The 13,242-nt window shown below is 36.1% G+C and overlaps 1 protein-coding gene across 1 annotated transcript in view; it reads left to right on the top strand.

Annotated features, from left to right (window-relative positions):
• Nucleotides 1-3,571: 3,571 nt before the first annotated feature.
• Nucleotides 3,572-13,242, top strand: part of LOC148940583 (3-hydroxyisobutyrate dehydrogenase, mitochondrial-like) — a 172,685-nt gene continuing 163,014 nt past the window's right edge. Inside the window, exon 1 of the mRNA XM_089105680.1 lies at nt 3,572-3,643. Within this exon, the coding sequence (XP_088961806.1) occupies nt 3,616-3,643 (28 nt within the window). The 5' untranslated portion in view covers nt 3,572-3,615. The remainder of the gene's footprint in view (nt 3,644-13,242) is intronic.

Consider the following 13,242-nt stretch of genomic DNA (forward strand, 5'->3'; position numbering starts at 1 on the left):
ATACTTCTAGGCATAAAAATCTTGTTATAACCATTACGCCATTTAGGCATAAAACGGCCTATAAGTTATTAAGGTAATCGGATTATGATGAGATGGCCTAGCTTATTGATTATCAAACAGTTCGTGGTAACGAACTGTAAATGTGGAGCGATCCGACTCAATACTTAACGAAACTAAAAAAAGAAATTTTCATAAGAAAAGACACATCAAAAAAATCAGATTTTTATGCTAATTTAAATTTTGTCAATTTCATCAAGCTTAAACCAACACGTGAAAAGTTAAAGATCTGAGAAAATATGCCCTCTTTTCAAAAAAGGGAGGAACAACACCTAAAAGTCATAAAATTTTAATTTTACTCACACCATAAGATTTAGGATATCCGAGCACTCCACTAGAAAGTCTTCAAGCTTCTCTGTGCAAAGATGCGTAATTTTGTATTTTTTGCCAGAAGAAAGATCACAGATGCGTGTTTGTTTTTTTGTTTGTTTGTTTTTGTTTTTTTTCCAAGGGTGATCGTATCTATCCAGTAGTCGTAGGATACCATGAGAGGGCATATTGGAACGGAAAGTAAAAGTTTTTGTGTCCTTTTTCAGTGACCAAAAAAATTGGAGGAAAACTTGGCTTCATCCTACGCTCATTTTTTTCCCGATATCACCCAATCAAAATTTCGAGATAGCCATTTTGTTCAGCATAGCCAAAAATCTAATTAATATTTCTTTGAGGACGACTTAATCCCCCACAGTTCCCGGGGGAAGGGCTGGAAGTTATAAACTTTGCCCATTGTTTACATATAGTATTGGTTTTCAGGAGGATTTTTTTTCTAGTGGGGGGTCGGGGTAGGGTTTATGGGGGAGGATCTTTCCATGGAGGATATTTCCTTGGGGGAAGGAACATTTCCCTGAAGAAAATTTCCAGATTTCCCAGCATTTTTTAAAAAACGATCAGAAATTTTATTTAAAAAAACAAGTTTTTTTCACCTTAAAATAAGGAGCAACATTAAAACTTAAAACCAACAGAAATTATTACGAATATGAGAGGGTTCGCCCCCTGGTCAATACCTTGCTCTTTACGCTAAAGGTTTTTAGTACTTTCAAAAAAGCTATCTATTCTAATTAACCAGCCTTTGTAATTCAGGGGTTTGTGATTCGAAAAAAAATTCGAACTTTAGCGTAGAGAGCGAGGTATTGACTAGGGAGCGAACTCCCTAATATGCGTAATAAAAACATACGAATATAGAAATTCGTTACGTAAGTCAATTCGTTAGTTACGTCAGAACAAAATTTCGAGAAAGCCAATTAGCGAAAAAAAAGGAAAATTAATATGCGAATTTCGTTTTAATTATTCATGTATGGTGAGCCAAAATCAAAGCTGCATTAATTCAAAAACGTTCAGAAATTAAATAAAAAAACAAGTTTTTTTAACTGAAAGTAAGGAGCGACATTAAAACTTCAAACGAACAGAAAATGTTTCGTATATGAATGGGGCTGGCCCTTCCTCAACGCCTCGCTCTTTGCGCTATACACTTTCAGTTAAAAAAAACTTGTTTTTTTTTAGTTAATTTTATTGTATGTCGAAGACTGATAGGATCGATGGATTGCTACAAGACGCTAGGGTATATAGGATTGATGTTGTTCATAGTAAAAATCACCATCTAGTAGTTTCTAAAGCGAATCTAAAGCTAAAATTTAGTAAGGGGAGTTCAGGAAAGTTAAGACGTCGGTAGACTCTTGGATGAGAGTTTGAGATGAACTTTCCAAGAACAAATGAGTATGAAACTGGAGAGTTTAAAATTTGAAAATTAATGATAAGAAGACTAAGTCGCTTTGACTAAGAATAAATGAAGATAAAGAAGTGATTTTGGGTAATAAGAAAATCGATCACGAAAAAGACCAAGTGGATATTTTCTTTTTCCTAGTATTATTGTAAGGCTGGTGAATGCGCTAAAGATGTAAAAAGTGGAATAACCAAGGCCCAGGTTGGCTTTTTACAGTTGGAAAAAATTTGGAAGAACAGAAAGATAAGTGTGGGAATTAAGACTAGAGTATTGGAAGCTAGAACAATGATAGGGGCTAGGTATGGTTCTGAAATGTAGGTACCTAGGAAGGCAGATAAAGATGTGTTAAATGTTTTCCAGAGAAATCGTCTAAGGATAGTCTTTGGTACCTGTTTGACTGACAATACTATCAAACGCATTTTCTAGGGATGCAAAGCAAGGAAGCTTGAGGTGGCTAGGACCCGTTTAAAAGATTGCTAACGATTGTGACAATGGGCTGAAAGATACTGTATGATAAGAAGAGAAAGAATTTTATCCAACTTCTGGCATTCATGAGTAACTACAAGGCTTTGTTCCCGCTGTGCTGTTGAAGTAGGGTGCGGTCAAAAACTTGGCAGTGCTTCTGACTGAGTTTCCAAATTAAATGAGGGACAATGAGCTGAAAGGTACCAACCGAGATTGAAATAGACTACCCTTTTACCCTGAACTTCTTATTCCGATTGACTCAGATCCTGCATCTGTTTAGACTTGAATTTACCGACAAAGATATGTTTATGGCTCAAGGCGTTTTCTACTGCTCGAAAATTTTGCTCTAGCCGACTTGTTCTCTGTACATTCTTGTAGCTGCCGAGCGAACTTTCTTAGCTTTCAATCTGTGCAAAACTAGCTTTAGAAATCGTCTCGGTTTCATCACCATGAGTCGGATTCTCAGTGCCAACGGGATCGTCTGATACAGTTTAAAAACCCTTTAAGAGGGAAAAGATCCTATAAGGGATATGGAAAGGCTGGGCTACAAGAAGACACAGGAGAAAAAATGACTAACTAGCACAAAAATTCTTCTTACATCTTTTTTGTAGTGTTTCAGTTTTATTATCTTTATGTTTTTCAACCTGAATTCTTGTGCAATATAGTCGGAATACTTCTGTTGACTTAACTTAATTCTGGTTGATGTAAATGACAAAACATTTATGTAGGATGACCATCAAATTATGGGGTCTACGCATAACTCACTAGTGGGCTGATGCTGGACAGCCCAGTCTATCAAGCCATGGAACCTTAGATGCCGTCTATTTTCATGACATGATGGCCAATATTCTTTTGTGTGGAGCTTTTGGCTCCCGTTACTCATGCAATAGGTATAAGTGATACTCAAGGTATAAGTGTGGATACTATATTAAAGGCATACTTTATCTACTATTTGCCGTAATAACCAACATGTCAAATAAAGGGATTTACGCTAACGACCAGATTCGAGAAAACTTTCAGAAAATTTTATTGAAACCTTCTTTTAAAAGTGCTTTGGGGCTGGTATTGCGTTAAGCTGAGAAGGCTCATAGAATTCTTTTTGAGATTACTACTCCCTGGGATATGTCTTACCTGTAATTCTTAGCAAAATTAATTAAACATCAAGCTGACAAGACGAACTCAAGCTGGCAAGTGTTATCATGTCATCCAAGCTGCAAATTTTTAACCTACTTTTCAGATAGTACAAATTTGATATCTTGTTGGACAATTTTAGTTGAGATACTTGTACAGTTTATTTCAAAGCGTCGGCTACATTGCATTTTCACTATTTGCGTTGGTAATGTGAAATTTCGTTGTTCATTTTTTAAATTCAGAAAATGATGTTTCGTGCAATCCAAATCCAAGGTAGGCCCTGGTATACTCAAGAAGATTATGAATGTTCCAGAATAGACTATGAACATGAATAACAACATTTAACCAATTGTTTCAATAAAGGTTTGGGTAAAGCCGTTCAAGGGGGGGAGGGCATGGCTGGGGGTTGCCCACTATGACCTCCACTTAAAATATTGATGTAAAATTCTAGACTAGCTACTTTTGGATATCTTTTGAAAGAGGTTATGAAAATGACACTTTAATAATGAATCAAGGGCAAAAAATGGTAAATCTTTTGTTAGGCTATTCATATTATTGACTTAGGCTATGAATAAAGTAAACATACCACTCAATGCCTTTTTTTATGCTCTTTCCAAATATAATAATTTTTTGTTTTTATTAAAAATGGATTTTACCCCCACCTCTAAATATACCAATTCAGGGTAGGCCTATATATTTGCACATTAGAGGGGGTGGGGGAAAGTTTAGACTTACCTCTCATTTAAATATGAAATGAAATTTACCCCCATCCCCCTAATGTGCAAATATATACCCTGAATTGGTATATATAGGAATGGGGGTCAAAATCATATCCGGCAAAAATGATTATTAGCCTATATTTGGAAAGGGCATGAAAGGCACCAAGTGGTATGTTTACTTTATTGTAAGTCAATAATATGAATAATTAAAAATTTAACCAAAAAACATGCTTGGGGAAGGTATTGCCAAACTTCTATGTTAACCCTTTTCTGATTTCTAAGTCTTAGAAATTTGCCTACTTGACAGGTCTATGCCCATTGGAATTCTGACACGACAAAGTTATAGCTTAATTTTCAGTTTTTAGTTTCATTTTCTCTGGTTTTAGTTTTAAAATACAGTCCCTAATATTTGTGTAGCTTAGAATTAGGCCTATAAGCCATAAAAATAGGTTTCCTCTAAATTTAGGAAATATATTCTGTAGATCTTTGAAACCTTATAAATTGTGATTGAGCATAACTGTGAAGCTGAAAGCACTTTTATTGTACTTCATTTAAGCAGGAGATCTATTTTGCAAGGTTTCACTTTTATACCACAAAGATCTTTAAATGTCAGTGATCTTTAAATGTCTAGAGAGAGAAAGAGCAGACTAGAGGTAGGCACTTCAAAATATCTTCCCAGGGAATACTGTATTCTGTAGATCCATCCATCAAAGCTTTGTTTTCTAACCTACCCCCTTTCCAAGATAGCAAAAAGTAGCTTGTCTAGAATTTTATCTAGCTTTGATTTAGAATTTTGTTTTGCTTACATTTGAGCTAAGGGGGCTTACTGTAGTTAATTTTGCCACAGTCACCACCAACCCTAGGAACAGCTCTGGGTTTGAGCCTAATTAGAACCCTAAAACTTTCAAATACATTAATATGGGGTTTTTGCAAAATAAAGATGTTCTCTATTCTGGAAGAACTAGAGGACACATCATGAATCTGTACTGTAAACAATCCAACACTAGGCTACAGAACAACTTCTTCCTAAATAGAGTTGTGGGGCCCTAGAACTCTCTAAGCAAAGAAGCAGTCTCACCCCCTAGTGTGGAGGCCTTCAAGGGAGCTGTAGTCAAAGATTGGTTGTTGAAGCCATGGCTTTGAGAATGAGATGTATTTAATGCATTGGTTAACTTACAGGAACAGTGCCTCTTACTAGGATATCATATCCTGCTATGTTTGGCTCTCTAAATTTGGCTCAACATAGTGCACCTAGTGCACAAAGTCATATCACTTTTGTATGTTATGTATTATGAATAAACACTTCTTTCTGTAGATGCTTGTCAAGACGGTTTTTGAAGCTGTTTAGAGTTGGTGCTGACACTACTTCTTCAGGTAACAAGTTCCAGTCTTTAACTACTCTAGGTGACCAGAAAGAAGATCTCTGTCTAGTTGATGCTGTTTGTTCCTGGATTTTTGCAGAATGACCCCTAGAGTATAGACATTAATCTGACTACAGAAGAATTTGTCCAACTTGGTTCTATCTAGATCCTTTCTGAATTTGAGAATCTAGATCAGGCCCCCTCTTTTTCTTCTATAGTTTAGGCTTTGCAGCTTCATTTGTTCCAGGCACTCTTCATATGATATTTCTGTTAGTCCAGAGAGTTGTTTGGTTGCATGTCTCTGCACCTTTTCAATTTTGATAGCATTGCCAATGTTTGAGGGGCCCCAAACTATGTTTCCATACTCAATGGTTGGTTTCATAATGGCTTTGTATGCTGATTTCATAATGGCTGATTAGACCAACCAGCCTGCTTGCCTTATTTGCAATGAGATCTGTGTGCTGGTGGAATTTTAGCCCTGCATCTATAAAGATCCCCAGGTCTCTTTCACAATCAGTGTGTGATATGACTGAGACAGTGTTTGCTCTTACTAATGTAAGGGTGTCATCAATGTTTTTTGGCTTGGGTCCAATCCATAATGTCTTGCACTTTTTAGCATTGAAGCTTAATCCTAGGCTCTCAAGAGTACTATTCAACATGTTAATGTTGCACTGCAGGATGGTTATATCTTCTTGTTTTGCCACTGGCCCGAAAAGTTATATTTCATCTGCAAATAGCTTGATGCGGCTGGTGATACCTTCAGTTATGTTATTTATGTGGAGGAGGGTGGTCCTTAAGAGATGGAATTTTTTTTTACTCTTTTTTTTTATGGGGCACGGTCTGAATTGATTCCATTCTGATTATAACTTAATAATAAACAAACATTTTAGCATTATTTTTAATTTTAGAGGTCCCTACCATAACTATTAGAAATGTGTAAGCGAGCAAAAAATGAAATTTTTTTTTTTACTATTTTTTTATGGGGCACGGTCTGAATTGATTCCATTCTGATTATAATTTAATAATAAACAAAAATTTTAGCATTATTTTCAATTTCAGAGTTCCCTACCATAACTATTAGAAATGTGTAAGCGAGCTTTGATAAAAAAAAACTGCACAATAATGCCATTTAATTAAATAATATCAAACATGACTGTTGAGTTGCAGTACACTAAACAGAAAATAAGTGATTTGCAATAGTGTCCAGCAATAGTAATAGCGTCCAGTTACTTCAATTGTCAAACTACACAGTTCACATATGGGCTTCAGACTGGTTCATCAGTGTCTTTTTGGTTCGATCACTGTAATGCTGTCAGTACTCCTTAACAACTAGCAACAGGAACTGTTTCTGTTCTTCAGATGTTGTGTGCAGTTTGTTATAGTCATCCATCAGTGCAACACCACGTTCAGCAATGTCATTGATTACCCTCATGCTGTGCACTATATTTTTAACTGTCTGGTAGTCTTCGTCAACTGACCACAGATCAATGTTCTTACTTAGGAATGATGAAGGCAGTCCGGTAATGCTGAAGAATCTGTTGGTATTCTGCGTGACAAAGTTTTCTAACTTCTTCTCCCCGAGTGTCAACGGGTCCACTTTTATCCTCTTCAGAGGGTACTCCGCTCCTGATTTTTGCAGAGCTGTAACCATATGATGTTTGGTGACATTTGATACTTCGTCATCAAAGAAGGCGAGGGCCACCAATTCCTCTGATAAGTACCATAGGTGTCTTATTATTTTGCTCAAGGCATTTTTTGATATTGATTCTGATATTTTTCTGTAGCTGTAGATGTCCTTTAGAAGTTGGAGGTCAATGCGAGGGGCTGATGGTGCTGACGATGCCTGAAACCATGCTTTCACGTAGATGATCACAGTGAATTGACAAATATCAGCAAGGGCCTTTTCTTGGATTTTCGTGAGTTTGAACTGACTTCTGAACATCCAGATCTTTAGCGCATAGATGGCCTTTGCCATCCACCTTGCTTGATGCAGCCCAGCTGGAGTTCTGAACAAGATTCCCTTAGAGGGCGTATCACCGAGGAATATGATTGTCAAGTCCAAAAGCTCACGGTAATCATCACGGGGTTGATACAGTAGTGTCTGCATCTCAGCAAATGCAATGATATCTGTGATTACATGTGAAACAGCTGTAAACACACTCATCTGATGAAGCTGTCTGAAAATCTGCTCTGTTAATAAACTGCCAGTTGTTCTTAAACCAGTTGAAAATTGTTATCTCTGGGCCTGTGCTAGGACCAAGACAATCAAGAACCACTGCTTGTAAGACTATTTCTAAGATATGATGTCGACAAGCAAACCAAAGCATGTCCTTGTCAAATTCTTGTTCCAGAAGGATACAAGCACCATTTCTTGGACTAGAATTGACAGATATGGTGTCAAAACACATGCACTTTACATCATCTGTAATGTTCCAAGCCACAGCTGCTTCAAAAACTGCTGCTGCAGAAGCTTGGCCAGTTCCTAAGGCTAGGTTTGGAACACCAAGAAGCTGATCTACACCTGCTCCAGAGACCAAAATTGGAAGGCGACCGACAATCTGTCTGCTGCAGATATCTTCTAGGAGTTTTCCATCCCAGTTAATAGTCAGAGGAACTGATGGTTTAAACTCCTGTCGTAGATTTTCGGCTATTGCCTGGCGCCGCTTCATTCTGTCTCTGCGAATTGAAGAGCGATTGACATTGTATTCAGCAGGATCATGACCAAGGTGTTGCAGAGTCGGAACAAGAAGTAATGCAGCACTTCTGTCACTAACTTTACCCACATCCAGACAAGCTGACATTTTGTCATCCAATATGTATACTCGTCCTCTTTTTTGACGTTTTGCTGAGGTTGACGGTTTAATATCTTCTGTTTCAGGGTCTTTAATTTCTTGACCTTTTTTGCTGTCAGTGTCGCTGTCAGATGATGATTCCAGTGTCACTATCTTTTCTCTTGTTGTTTTTTCTTGCCTATCCTTATCAATTATTATGTCATGGTACTCTTTCCTTTTCAGAGATGATGCTCTTTTTATTTCTAAAACCTTGTCGACACTGCCCATCTTTCCACGGCGTCCTGGTTCCCGCTGCGCTAACAGAAACTCACGGTCTTCTTGTATACATATCATCTCCATTGCGTTGGCGTGGGCAATGTCAAACAAAACGTCGAGGCCCACTTTCCACTCTTCTTCCTTCTTTTTCAGTGTTTCAGAACGCTTAGCTTTGTTTTCTTTATTTCTCTTCAGGTTGTCATACTCCTTAAAGAGACACTGAATTTTGTTTACCACATGTTTCTTGAGCCTCGTTGGAATGTGTGTCTTTGCCCAAACTGCAAGAACGTCATTGGCTGTGGAATGTGCCGCTTCACGGACTGTCTTGTTCGTCACTTGCTTGTAGTGATAGAATAGCGCAATGACCTCCTTCGACGGTAGTTTTGTTGAAATCAGAGTGTCTGATAATTGCCCGATGAGCCATATGTCTGTTTCACTTCTTGTAGTTGGTTTTAATATTGCATCATTACTGTCACTTGTACAAACCTTGCAGTCGATGCTGTCAGTCATTGCTGTGTCAGTGTCAGTGTATCTGCAGCAAAGTATCGGATTAGTAAAGTTACCTGTATCTGTGTGAAGAATAATTAATATATTGCTGTTCATAAAACTAAAAAAACCTAAAATTTGCATTTTCACTCACATTGCATACAACAAAATTGCGTCCTGTGTTGAAATGCATTGTGGGAAGCCTGCAGATAAACAAGTAAATAAGTCCAGCAGTTCAGAAAGCTACCATGCTGTACTATAGTGTTGTGTTGACTGTTGAAAACTGTGCAATACATGCAATATTGAGCAATGAGCATGCAGTAACCAAAAACTTTAACCTCTGGTAGGGACCTCTTAATGTCAATATATTTGGCTCTTTTTTGGGATTTTGTGGTTTTTTAACAATTGAAACAAGATTAGGGGGTGCCTACTGAAGAAATCCGACTTTGAAAAATAAGGACCACCCTAATGTGGAGGATGAAAAGTAGTGGCTCTATAATGCTCCCCTGGACAATGCCACTAGGTACACTAGCTTTTGATGACAATGTGTCTTCCACTTTAACAATCTGGCTATGGTCAAGTAGAAAGGAAGATATCCACAAAATCATTGTGAGAGCAGGGTGCTATGGGGGACTTTGTCAAAAGCCTTTTCTACATCAAACAGAACCACCAGAATACTCAGGCCACTTTCCAGGGCTGTTGCCAACTCGTCCAAAACCTCCAGGAGCTGATTTGTGCAGTTGCTTCTTGGCATGAAGCCATACTGTTCTGCGACAATCAGTCTATTTTCAATACAAAATTCATAATCATGTCACAGACTAATTTTTCCATAATTTTGGAGAGTTGGGAAGAGATTGGCTCAACATCTTCACTAACCAGCCCCTATAGGATAATACAATATTAGCTGGACAATGCAATTTAAGGTGTAAGGGTCATGGCCATCTTAGAAATCTGATTAATAATAAAAGGAGTAAATTTTTGGACCATTACTTAATGTGATAGAAGGTATACACAAAACTGGAGGCATTTTTTTATGCTCTCTTCAAATATACTAGGTCTAATTGTTTTTCTTTTCAAATTTTATTTTGAGCAGTTCAAGTGAAACTTTAAGGGCTGAATAAACAAGAAGTCATATGAATTTCCAAAAAGTATCATTAATACTTAGGCTGTCTTATCCCTACAAGTATATTGCTTCATCTTACCCCGCCCCCCCTGTGTGATGGACAAATATGGAGTTCACTTTGTAGACCTATGGCCCTGTTCAAACTATGTTTTTCAATAGAGTGACTCTTTTCTTCCTTATTATTTTACAGCAGACGCTTGGCCTTATCAATTTGCTGGAAGAACAGACTTTTGCCACTCTAACAATTAGGCTAGTGTGAATTCACTATTTTTAATGGACTGTATATTTATCCATCAGGGAAAGCAGGATAGGCTTAACTGAAGCAATACCCATAAATTTATACTTTTTCAAATAATTTAGCTCAGAAGCCAGTAAATATATCACTTGCTTTTTTGTGTGCTTTCCAAATATAATAATTACCCCTGGGGAAAATTTAATAGCTAATATTTCAACAGTACATCTTAGAGTACTTGTGTATTATATGTACACACTTGAAAAGTGAAGTTAGGTAAATCCTAATAAAATGTACAAAAATATGATGAAAATGTAATACTCTCATAACAAAATTATGAAAACTACAATAAAGAATTATGGTAGGGAGGCCACATAAAACACATTATATTAAATACATAACCTAACCAAACCAAAATACAATCTCTATATATAAAATATTTAATAAATATATACCTACAATGCAGATTTCAACTGAGACTGAGCTAATTTCTTCAAATACTGACAGATATAAACCAGTTATTGTCTGATCTGTAGGTCTAAATTCTCAAGTGAGAACTACTTAATACACAAGTACCCTTCATAGTCTAAAAACTACAATAAGTATGGTAACCTTTTGGGGCCCCATTAAGGTCTCAAAATGGAATTTGCCCCGGGAGTATTATATAGAAAGAGCGTAAAAAGTGCATCAAGTGATATGTTCAATTTCTTACTAGCTAAATTATATGAAAAGGCATAAATTTATTCAGTACACTTTTATTATTGACATGGATAGGAATTTATAATTGTTATAGGCTAAAGCAGTTTTAAAAATTTTTGGGAATTATTTTCTTCTGGCAAAGACTACAGAAAATTCATGGCACATGTACAATTAATGGTATATATTTGACTATTAGGAGGGGGGGAATAAAATAAATTTGCAATCAAGTGAATGTTATATTTGGATTCAGCTTGAAATCCAGATTCTAAAGGCATGTCTATACCTTACCTGTCTCAGTAATCAGTAAATTCAAAATTTACCCAAGGTGTTGCTTTAGGGGCCCCATTAAGGGTTCAAAGTAAAATTTGCATTGGAAGACATTATACAGGCTATTTTTGAAGGGTTTAAAAAATGCATCAAATGCTATGTTTGCATATTATTCCTTGTTTGTCCATATCATTCCTGTATTTTTTTTTTAACTTTTTTTTTTTATTATTTTTTAATTTTAATCCCACCTCCTCTCCTCTCAGTTGTACTAACATTAAACAAAAATATTTTTAAACATTACAAAAATCTGAATGCCACCTACATTTTACATTTTACTAAAATTAGCAGCCAAAGAGTGGTCTTCGCATTATTGTACATCTACTAAAATAATTTTTAATTTTTGTTAACAATAAAATAAAATTCTCTCCCGCAGAGAGGACGTCCCCACTCCACAGGAAGTCCCCGCTTGCGGTGGCCATTTACAACAACATACAAAATTTTCTCAAATTCCAATTCTGCAAAGAAGCCACTAGCCTACTAAAAAAAAACCATAAAAAAAAAATATCCCAATAAAAAATAAATAAAAAACAAAACAAAAAAACCCTCTTTTACATTATCATTTCAGCTTATTTTTACAACACACAAAAATAAACACACTAATATTTACGAAAAACAAATAAGCTGAAATGACCACCGAACCCCATTTTTAAGCTTAATTTTTTTTCCAATTTTCCTTTTTTTTTTTTTTTTTTTTTTTTTTATTATCATTCCTGTATTTAGGAAGGGCAGAAAGGGCCTTGCTAAAAACTAATGACCTATATGCATGACATGATCAGTTTTTAAGTTCTAGAAAGAATAGTCAATTCAGTACAGTAAATTTATTCAATACACTTTTATTATTGACATAAATAGGAATTTATAATTGTTACAGACTAAAGTAGTTTTTAAAATTTTTGGGAAGCATTTCCTTTTGGAAAATACTATGGAAAATTCATGGCACATTTACAATTAAGGGTATATAGTTGACTATTAGGAGGGGGGGGGGTGTAATGAAATAAATTTGCAACCAAGTAAATGTTATGTTTGGATTCAGCTTGAAATCCAGATTCTAAAGGTATGTCTATACCTTACCTGTCTCAGTAATCAGTAAATTTAAAAATTTACCCAAGGTGTTGCTTTAGGGGCCCCATTAAGTGTTCAAAGTAAAATTTGCATTGGAAGACATTATACAGGTTATTTTTGAAGAGCTTAAAAAAATGCATCAAATTCTATGTTTGCTTATCCTTCCTTGTTTGTTCATATCATTGTTTGTCCATATCATTCCTGTATTTAAGAATGGTAGAAAGTGCCTTGCTGAAAATTATTGATCTATTGAGGATGACATGAGCAGTTGTTCAAGTTCTAGAAAGAATAGTCAATTCAGCAGCTGTTCAGTAGGCTATCTTAAATCAAATAATCTTTTGCACAGTTCACAACATAGTTTTGTTCTGGGAGATCTTTGGACACCATACCAATCTTTTAGAATCTAATGACTATATCACAGTTACTTGATGTAGAAGTAACTACAAGTTACTTGATGCAGAGGTACCTGCTGACACAATTTTGGTCGACTTTTGTAAAGACAAAGTTTCTCAACAGAGTTGACAAACTTTGTCACAAGTGATATACAATTAAGCTGCCTGCAGTCAAGCTTTAAAGAAATCCCTGCTCTGGATCCTTGATTTTTACGCCTATGATCACAGCATGTTCAGCTATTTGATGGCTCTGGTAGCCATATTCATTCTTCCTTTAAAAACATTTTGTGTGGAGTTCCTAAGGGAAGTGTACCAGTTCCTACACTTTTTAACATCTTTATTAATGATGCTCCTTCTACTATCAGTAGTAAGCTAGTGCTCTATGCCAACAACTTCAAACTTCTTGGAACAGTCTTGTCATGTG

Source organism: Artemia sp. Qi Xiang Cuo, chromosome 19, assembly GCF_049724085.1.
Source record: "Artemia sp. Qi Xiang Cuo chromosome 19, ASM4972408v1, whole genome shotgun sequence".
In the NCBI taxonomy this organism is placed as follows: domain Eukaryota; kingdom Metazoa; phylum Arthropoda; class Branchiopoda; order Anostraca; family Artemiidae; genus Artemia; species Artemia sp. Qi Xiang Cuo.